This window comes from Benincasa hispida, chromosome 5 (assembly GCF_009727055.1).
Source record: "Benincasa hispida cultivar B227 chromosome 5, ASM972705v1, whole genome shotgun sequence".
Classification (NCBI taxonomy): domain Eukaryota; kingdom Viridiplantae; phylum Streptophyta; class Magnoliopsida; order Cucurbitales; family Cucurbitaceae; genus Benincasa; species Benincasa hispida.
The window spans coordinates 6,747,885-6,758,080 of NC_052353.1; the positions used below are offsets into that span (position 1 = coordinate 6,747,885).

The 10,196-nt window shown below is 37.2% G+C and overlaps 1 protein-coding gene across 2 annotated transcripts in view; it reads right to left on the reverse strand.

Moving 5' to 3' along the window:
* The window catches only part of LOC120077773, a 14,755-nt gene extending 4,821 nt beyond the window's left edge, over positions 1-9,934 (reverse strand). The window contains exons 1-4 of one of the 2 annotated variants that reach the window (XR_005481838.1): positions 9,487-9,934; positions 2,611-2,752; positions 2,281-2,414; positions 2,034-2,173 (exon numbers count right to left, since the gene is read on the reverse strand). Coding sequence is in view for 1 of the 2 variants with exons in the window: in XM_039031789.1 (XP_038887717.1) it covers positions 2,331-2,414; positions 2,611-2,752; positions 9,487-9,770 (510 nt within the window). In the remaining variant the exon portion in view is untranslated. Of the gene's footprint in view, positions 1-2,033; positions 2,174-2,204; positions 2,415-2,610; positions 2,753-9,486 lie in introns of those variants that run through there. The other variant, XM_039031789.1, reaches the window with a different exon arrangement.
* Between the last annotated feature and the right edge of the window lie 262 nt (positions 9,935-10,196).

The following is a 10,196-nucleotide window of genomic DNA, read 5'->3' on the forward strand; positions in this document are numbered from 1 at the left end:
CCGGCTGGAGAACGTGCGAGGCTGAGACGGTTGTGTGCGAAGTTGAGGGTCCGATCGGTTGTGACCCGTTCGCGTGTGTCGGCTGGAAAGCATGACCTTCCACCACCACCTGCTGTTCGGCTCGCCAGCTGGATCTGTTCGGTTGAGCCACCTGGGATGATGGTTTGGAGATAGCGGTCAACTGCTGCTTGAATCACAGCCTCATTAGTCAGCGTACCTTCACCTATCAAGTTTGATGATTGAGTTTCTTCTACCGGGGCTAGGGTTTCATCACCTTGCTCTGATACCATATTGAAATAGGAAAAGAAGACGACACAAGGAGTTTACGTGGAAAATCCTAATTCAGGGAAGAAAAACCACGGTAGAAAAGAACTTATTATTTTATGTCATGTTTACAATAGACCCAACCTCAGATATAAATAGAATAAGATGAAACCCTAATTTAGCAAATATAGTAAAAAGACAAAAATGCCCTTAGGACTAATTTAACGTATTTCAACAATATCATAGCATAATAAGAATTTATTAAAAACAACCATAACATAATAAGGGTAAAACATAACATAATGGAGAATAGAGATACAAAATGCATAACACTCCATAATATAAATACAAAATCATAGAATTTAACATAACATAATATGAATGCAAAATGCATAACCCTAAACTTATATAACATAACATAATAATAAGTACACAAAAAACATAACATTAAACTTATTTATAACATAATAAGGATAGAAACATTATAACATTAAATATATAACATAACATAATAATAAATACACAAAAAACATAACATTAAACTTATTTATAACATAATAAGGATACAAAAATTATAACATTAATTATATAACATAACATAATAAGAACACAAAAGTCATAACATTAAACTTATACATAACATAATAAGGCTACAAAAATCATAACATTAAACTTATACATAATATAATAAGGATACAAAAATTATAACATTAAACTTATATAACATAACATAATAAAGATTCTTCAAAAAAAAAAAAAAAAAAAGAGGAATATAACACTTATAATATTAAACTTATATGACATAAAATTCAAAACTCGCAACAATAAACATAAGACAAGAAGAAAAAGAGAACTCTACAACTAAAAGAAAGCTTGAGAGAAAATTAGAGGAAAGTTAGAGAACTTGAAATTTGAGTGGTGTAGAAGAATGTTATGATAGAGACATTTACAAGAAAAATTTATGGATTTTGAATGAGTTTAAAAATTAATATATATTATTATTTCAAAGTGATTTTCTTGGAAATGAAATTTTGAACAGTGAAGTGATTGAAATATTTTCAAAGTAATTTTCTTGGAAATGAAATTTTGAATAGTACATTGATGTGAAAATACAATGAAAAAGTAAAATTAGTATATGTTATATTTTTAAAGTGATTTTCTTGAAAACAGAATTTTGAATAGTAAAATGATGTAAAAATTCAATTAAAAAAAGTAAAATTAATATATGTTATTTTTTCAAAGTGTTCTTAAAAATGAAATTTTGAATAATGAAGTGATATGAAAATTTAACAAAAAAATTTGAATAAAGTTAAAAAATTAATATATGTTATTTTTTTAAAAAAAAATTCTTGAAAACGAAAATTTAGATGATGAAAAAAGCAAAACTCACATCAATTGAATATTAGAGTGAAATGATGTAAAAATTCTATGAAAAAAATTGGAATATGATTAAAAATTAATATATGTTATCTTTTCAAATTCAATTTCTTTGCAAGTGTAGGTCTTAGATTAAAAACTGAGAGAATTTAAATTGGAAAAGGTTGACATTGGGAAAATTGTAAAACACTTTGAATTATTGAATTTTGAGGTTAAATAATAAATATGTTAGTTTTTAAAAAAGGGAAAAAATGCAACATCCCACGATTTGAAAAATCCACGGTAGTTTGTCGAAATATCTGCGACATATCACGAAATATCGACGACATATCACGAAATTTTGAGGAAAAAGATGTTAACCCATTAAATCTCTATTGAACATGCCAATTTACCGATATATCCGCGATACTTGCGATTTTTCAATCCTTGCCTCATATCAACAGCGTTTATAATACTTTTAAGCAAAGATCTTAAAGCACGCAGAACCGAGGGGTCATCAAAAGCCTAGAAAAGATGAAACAGGACACTTGACCTGAAAATAGAGATAGCACAAATCAACATAATTATGAGAACTAATCCTGTTTCTTTTCTTTATTTATTCTCCTTTAAATCAAAGAGTTACCAAAAAAAGACACATACACAGAAGTAGAGGAGAAGCAGGTGGTTAATACATATAATCTCTACAATAATCACTGTGTCCTTTTCACACCAAATGTGTCTTCTACTCCATCACTAACCTTTCTTCTTCGTTCTGCAATCATCTCAGAATAAGCCTGCAAATGCACAAAACCTTCTCATGGAAAACAACTTCTTTCCTCCTCTTATTCGTTTTTAGCAGTAAAAATGCTATCAGAAATCCACCCATATTAACTTTTGTCAAATGTTCAAGTGATCTTGCATTCATAAAATATACAGAGTCTCATTCTGTTAAAGGTGATTCTAGATTCAAATACTAAAATCAAAACTAACCTTTGGATATGAGTAAAGAAAGATGTACCACCATAAGCATATCAATGAGAATATTACTGCAGTCACTGCTGCCGACTTTATAATAACCCAGCTAGAGGAAGTCACTAGCAATCCTGTCAGTGTTATAGTCCATGGTTGACACCTTGTGACAAAATGATAAGGAGGACAACATCAAAATCATAAAGTTATAAAAATAGTGATCACTAATCGGCCCAAAAGGTTAAGTTGGTGAGTTGTGGTAACTTTAATTATGTTAATACTCTAACATTTCCTCTTAGTAGTGAACTTGAAAATTTGTAGAAGGCCAAAAATCAACATCAACCATTAATTAGGGAGAAAAAAACACGACAAGGATTTGAATACAGAACCTCCTGCTATGATACCATAGAAATCACCAATCAACTAAAAAATTGATGAGCTATGGTAAATTTAATTATATTAATAATACTCTAACAAAAAGCATACTATACCTAAACTAAAAACTTTAATGATACTTCAGAGAGAGTATCCCATTTCTCACCAAACCAATCCAGACTGCCAAAGCCTCGTTTTCATGGACATCAGGGAGTTCTCATTTTTCTTTTTCTTCTTTCCATTTTGGCAGATTCAATAAGGTGGGACAGAGAAAGGCAAGTATTTGACGACGCCCATAAGCATGTGTACAAACAGGTATATGGATCTATACCGTACAATTTTTTTGCGCAGAAATCGAGTCCAAGTTGCCTGTTTGGCACTGATGCATTTACTTTCTTTCTTAAAACCACAAATCAATCGGTTCAGTTGTTTTTTTTATTCATTAGAAGTCGTGTGAACTGTGGACTATACTATAGAATACGATAATGTTGCAAAACGTTGTTTAATCCTAGGGCATTTTAGTCTTTTACTTGGTGTCTATAGTCTAGGGTTTCTAACCTATGGCTATTTATATTTGTTCCTGTATTGTGTAGTGTGTATTAAAAATTAATAAAAACTCTTTATCGTAGTTTTTTCTTCCTGGCCTAGGGTTTTCCACGTAACTTTGGTGTTCTTTCTTCTACCCTTTATTTTCAATATGGTATCAGAGCAAGATGATGAGACACTAGCTGGAATAGAAGAAATTCAATCATCAACCCTAGCAGGAGATGGGAGTCCGGTGGAAAATTCCCAAAGTGCTGAAATTAGGACTGCCATCAACCACTATCTTCGATCACTTGGGCTATTGCAGGTCCAACCGCAGCCGGTCAGAGTAAAAGCAGCCGTGCCCCAGCCAACTGGCTCCCTGTTCGCACCGCACCTGTCCTCATTCGCGCAGCATTTGCCAGCCTTCAATCGGGCAGATCCAGCCGGTCCTTTTCCTTCCGTTGCACAGCAGAACCTTGGCCTACCTCTGATCGGGCAGTTCGCTCCTCGCCCGAGCGCTCAAGTTTTGCAGATTGCAGCCACCATCTCTGCCGCAAGCGTCAGCGGCCACTAGGGTTCAACACTGCCTCCTTTGACCTACCCAGCCATGCCTTTGCCTAGTTCTTCAAGCCAACCGCCGGTCCAGCCAGTTCAGCCGGCCCAGTTCCTTGTCCAACCGGCTCTCAATTCTTCCATGCCAACCAAAACAACCTTTTCAGGGGTTTATGGGCAGAAACAACCCATGCCTATTACATTTCCAATCGAGTCAATGGGTTATGGCGGAGCCATTGGATTTCAACAACAGCTAGCTAATTTGTAGCAGCAGATTTCCACACTCGGGGCAGCCTTTAGATCCACGGCAAGTCATCCGACCGATTTTCATCCAGATGTGTATTCTGGTCTTTCATTATGTTCAGAAACATCAGTAACTACTTACCCTACTTTACCTATTACAAACATTATGACTGGTTTTGTGGGCAATTTTGCAGGGATAACCATTGGAGAAAAACTTAACAGCCAGAACTATTTTTCCTGGTCTCAATCTGTGAAAATGATCCTCGAGGGATGGCACAAGTTCGAGTATCTAACTGGGGAGATACCAAGACCGAACCTTGGGGATCCTCAGGAATGTATATGGAAGGGGGAGGATTCCCTCCTCCGCTCAATTTTAATAAACAGTATAGAACCTCATATTGGAAAGCCCCTACTCTATTCAGCGTCAACTCGGGATATTTGGGAAGCTGTCCAGAAACTATATTCGAAAAGACATAATGCTTCACGACTTTATACGTTGAGGAACCAAGTACATGAGTGCAAGTAGGGGACCCTTGATGTAACGTCCTATTTCAATAAATTGTCACTATTGTGGCAAGAAATGGATCTGTGTCGCGAAGTTGTTTGGAATTGCCCAGTCGACGGGGTTCAGTATTCGAAGATTGAGGAGGCTGACCGTGTCTATGATTTCCTAGCTGGCTTGAACTCGAAATTTGACACCGTCCGGAGCCGGAGTTTAGGACAAAGACCAATGTCGTCCCTTATGGAGGTATGCTCAGAAGTCAGACTAGAAGATGATAGAACAAGCGCTATAAATGGTACAATTGCCGCTACCTTGGACTCTGCTACGTTTGGGATCAAGTCGTCTGGATCTGAGAGTGACAAGCAGAATGGAAAGTCTCCTCCAATTTGTGAGCACTATAAGAAACCATGGCACACAAAAGACCAATGCTGGAAATTACACGGTCGTCCACTAAATGGCAAGCGGCGTCTTCCAAATGATAAGTCTAAATCCAGTCGAGTCCTTGTAAGTGAAGCTGTTGATGGTGCCCCCCAGGTGACCAATTCTATTGATCCAGGTACAGTTGGGACTGGCAACATTGTCCAATCAGGTACTCCTCAGTTCTTTAGTTTCTTTGTTGAGGGGGATGAATCCTGGATTCTTGACTCGGGAGCGACTGATCACTTAACTGGATCATCTGACCAATTCCTCTCCTATTATCCAAGCACTGGAAATGAGAGAATATGAATTGCAGATGGACCTTTTGCCCCCGTTGCTGGGAAGAGCCACTTGTCTCCAATTCAGGAGTTGATTTTACAGAATGTTTTACATGTGCCAAAGATCTCTTACAATTTGCTATTGATAAGTAAAATAACCAGAGATTTGAACTGCAAAGTTGTTTTCTCACCAGATGATGTTTTGTTTTAGGACCTGAGCTTGGGGAAGACGATTGGTACTGTCCGGCACAATAGAGGGCTCTATTTCTTTTCCGATGATGCTTCTTCTAGGAGTTTGTCTAGGACTAGTTTGTTATCTTCTCTTACTATTTCTGAAACTAACTTTTTATTATGGCACTTTCGTCTTGGACATCCAAGCTTTCATTATATGAAATACTTGTTTCCCCACTTATTTTGTAATGTGAATGTGTCATCTTTATCTTGTGATATTTGTATTTGTGCAAAGCAACTCAGTGCCTCTTTTACTTCTCAACCCTATAAACCTTCCCGACCTTTCCATTTAATATATAGTGATGTTTGGGGTCCGTCTAATGTCACAACTGTGTTAGGTAAATGGTGGTTTGTCACCTTTATTGACGATCACACCCGTCTTACATGGGTGTTTCTCCTCACTAACAAATCTGAAGTGACGACAGTGTTCCAACAATTTTACACTACCGTCGAAACTACCAAAATCGCTATTCTTCAAAGTGACAATGGACATGAGTTTATTAATCAGTCTTTTCGTGAGTTTTTTACTTCTAAAGGCATCGTTCACTAGAATTCCTGTGCTCATACCCCTCAGCAGAATGGGGTGGCTGAGCGAAAAAACCGCCACCTCATTGAAGTTGTACATTCTCTCATGATACTTGCGTCCTTACCCTCATATCTATTGGGAGATGTTGTACTTACTGCAGCTCATCTCATCAATCGGATGCCCTCCCGTGTGCTTAAATTCCAAACACCCCTAGAGTGTTTTAAAGTAAATTTGCTCCTAGGGCCCAAAAATGCGTCTTTGTTGGTTATCCGCTCCATCAATGGGGCTACAAGTGTTTTCAGCCTTCCTCTTGAAAGTATTTTGTCACTATGGACACCACCTTTCTCAAGGACAAACCCTGTTTCCCATTAGTCCTCTTCAGAGGGAGACCGCTAGTGAAAAGGCTAATATATCCACCTATTTTGTTCCCATAGATCTGTTTCCTGAGCCTATCCCTGATGAAACAAGTGCCCTGGATAACCTACTATAGGAAGAATCTCCAAAAGGAAATAGTTCCCGAAATAGTTCCCTCTGTTGCTCCACCGGAAGTTGTCCAAGAGTCAGAACTGGAACCAGCTCAAGGTGCCTCTATCCTTGATGATAATGAATGTGTTGAAGGTGATGTAGTGAACTCTGACGAAGTCAAGATCGATGGTGGTAGTGAATTATCAGGTGATACACAGGAAACTGAAAACGTGCAATAGTCGAGTATAGATAAACAAGTAGAAAGACTGGTGAGTTTGATGCTACCTTGGATTTATCAATTGCCTTATGGAAAGGTACTAGATCCTGCACCAAGCATTCTATGAAAAGCTTCTTGTCCTACAGTAACTTGTCTTTGAGATTTAAGGTCTTCAGTACCAACCTGGATACTGTGATGATACCAAGCAATGTGCATAAGGCCATGGAAGTTCCTGAATGGCAGGCCGCAATTATGGAGGAAATGCGTGCACTTGAGACAAACAGAACTTGGGATCTGATCGCTCTTCCTAAAGGTCACAAAATAGTCGGGTGCAAGTGGTTGTTCACTGTCAAATACAAGTTTGATGGGACTCTCGATAAATACAAGACCAAGCTGGTTGCAAAAGGGTTTACTCAGACATATGGGGTGGATTACTCAGAAACTTTCTCTCTAATGGCAAAACTTAACATGATTCGAGTTCTTCTCTCAGTTGTTGTTAATCAAGACTAACCCTTACATCAACTAGATGTAAAAAAATGTTTTTCTGAATGGTGAGTCAGAAGAAGAGGTCTATATGAGCCCACCTCCAAGTTTTGAAGCACGGTTTGGTAATCAGGTTTGTAAATTAAAGAAATCTCTATATGGCCTAAAGTAGTCTCCTAGAGCCTGGTTCGATAGGTTCATTACTTTTGTTAAGTCCCAAGGGTTTGTTCAAGGGCATTCTGATCATACCTTGTTCACTAAGAGGTCGACACCAAGGAAGGTGGTTGTTCTGATTGTCTATGTTGATGATATCATCTTGTCAGGGGATGATTCAGCTGAGATTGACAGGTTGAAATAGAGGATGGCAGATGACTTCGAGATCAAAAACCTTGATGACTTGAGATATTTTCTTGGAATGGAAGTAGCAAGATCAAAGGAAGGGATCTCCGTGTCTCAAAGGAAGTATACGTTGGACTTGTTGAAAGAAACTGGAATGACTGGGTGTAAACCTGCAGATACGCCGGTGGAAGTTAATAGCAATTTGGTAGTATCTGTAGATGATGTTCTCGTTAACAAGGAAAGGTATCAATGTCTTGTGGGGAAGCTGATTTATCTTTCGCATACCCAGACCTGATATATCATATGCAGTTAGTTTGGTCAGTCAGTTTATGCAGACTCCCTCTAAAAGACACATGGAGGCTGTTACACAGATTCTGAGATATTTGAAGTCTACTCCTGGAAAAGGCTTGGTGTTCAGAAAACATGACAAAAGATGCATTGAGGCCTACACAGATTCAGACTGGACAGGTTCTGTTACTGATACAAGGTCCACTTCGGGATATTGTACGTTTGTATAGGGAAATTTGGTTACCTGGCGGAGTAAGAAGCAAAGTATCGTTGCTAGAAGCAATGTCGAAGTTGAATACAGAGCTATGAGCATGAGAATTTGTGAAGAAATTTGGTTGAAAAAAGTTCTGGTAGATATTCATCAGGAAAGTCATGACCCCATGAGACTTTATTGCGATAATAAGGCTGCTATTAATATCGCTAACAATCCTGTCCAACACGACAGAACCAAATATGTGGAGATCGACCGACACTTCATCAAAGAAAAACTGGATAGCGATAGTATCTGCATTCCCTATATTCCGCTGAGTCAATAGATTGCTGATGTCCTCACCAAGGGGTTATGGAGACAGATTTTCGACACCTGTGTTAGCAAGTTGGTTCTTATTGATTTCTATGCCCCAACTTGAGGGGGAGTGTTGCAAAACGTTGTTTAACCCTAAGGGCATTTTAGTCTTTTGTTTGGTGTCTACAGTCTAGGGTTTCAGATCTATGGCTATTTATATCTCTTCCTATACTTAGTGTGTATAAAAAATTAATAAAAACTCTTTATCGTGGTTTTTTCTCCCTGGCCTAAGGTTTTCCATGTAACTTTGGTGTTCTTTCTTCTATCCTTTATTTTCAATAGATAAAATACAAAAAGCTTATCTAATTGCTTCATTCCATTACATTGCCCTCTAGGAATTATTCTAGCTAAACTAAACATTCATGGAAGAAAAAGCACTTCTGTAATGAAGGCTGCAGTTATGGAACTTGGAATAATTGCAAGCAGAGCCTTTACAGAAACATGTCAAATCATGACCAGACTTGTGAATAGATAAACATCAAAGTTATAAACAATATGAGCACATGCTAGAGGATAGAAACAGTAAACAACAGATGATATGTCTAACTAAGAACAACATATTCCAGTTAAGCAAAAAATCCATCATTAGTCATTCAACATCTGCAACTAGAAGTCCAAATGTACCTGACTCCCACCATGTTAAACTTAAAAAACAAAAGAAGAAAAGCCTCCACTATTCAGGTACATTGGTGAAAACATAACTTTCTCTGTATAACCATTACCAACCAAATATATGAACAAGAAAACAAGATAGAAATTCATGATTCCTTGATTTGTTAGCAATAATTCAGAAATCCCAATATTGGAATTCTCTAAAAACCTAAAATCGAAAATTTGATAACAGAAAATGTTAGATAACAGGATAAGAAAGTCCCAAAATGGAAAGCTAACCAAGAAGGCTTTGTATCCCAGACGGAGTCATATTCGAAAGAGTGGTAATTCAAATATCCATCCATATCATTGACGACCCCATTTTCATCCAGAAACTGAGAATCATTTTCTTTGCCTGATTGGTTCCGAAAAACCACAGTTTTGGTGCGGAATTTGGTGGAATTGGGAGTAAAGGAAAGGAGTTGTGAGGAAGCAGGGAAGTTAGAAAGAAGGGTTTGTGTTGAAGAAGGACAATGGAAGGATCGTAGAGAAGTTGGAAGGAATAGAGAAATAGCTCCCTCCATAGAATTGGGAATTTGTATTACAACTTCAAAGTTTGAAAATTTGAAGTAGTGTAGTGATTATGGAGGCATGGAGCTGAACCGCCGAAGTTGGGGAATTCCGAATTGGATTAACAGAGAGGATAAAATGGATGGCCCACGAAATACGATGCACCCATTCAACCGCTGCTCATAAATTTCTTACACAAGTAGCGTCCTTCATCCGGGCCCTTTCCCAATTACTCAAAAACATTTTTTTCCGCTTATTGTATTTTGTTTTTCGAAGCTTAATCGAAGAAAAATATTGAAGGCAAGGTTAAAAATATAGATGGATGAAAATATGGAGGTCTTACTTTTATGCAAATATTGTTAAAAATATTGATAAAATCTAGATATTATTATAAAAAGTATAAAAGTTAAAAAGTTAAAAAAATTAGGATAATTATTTTA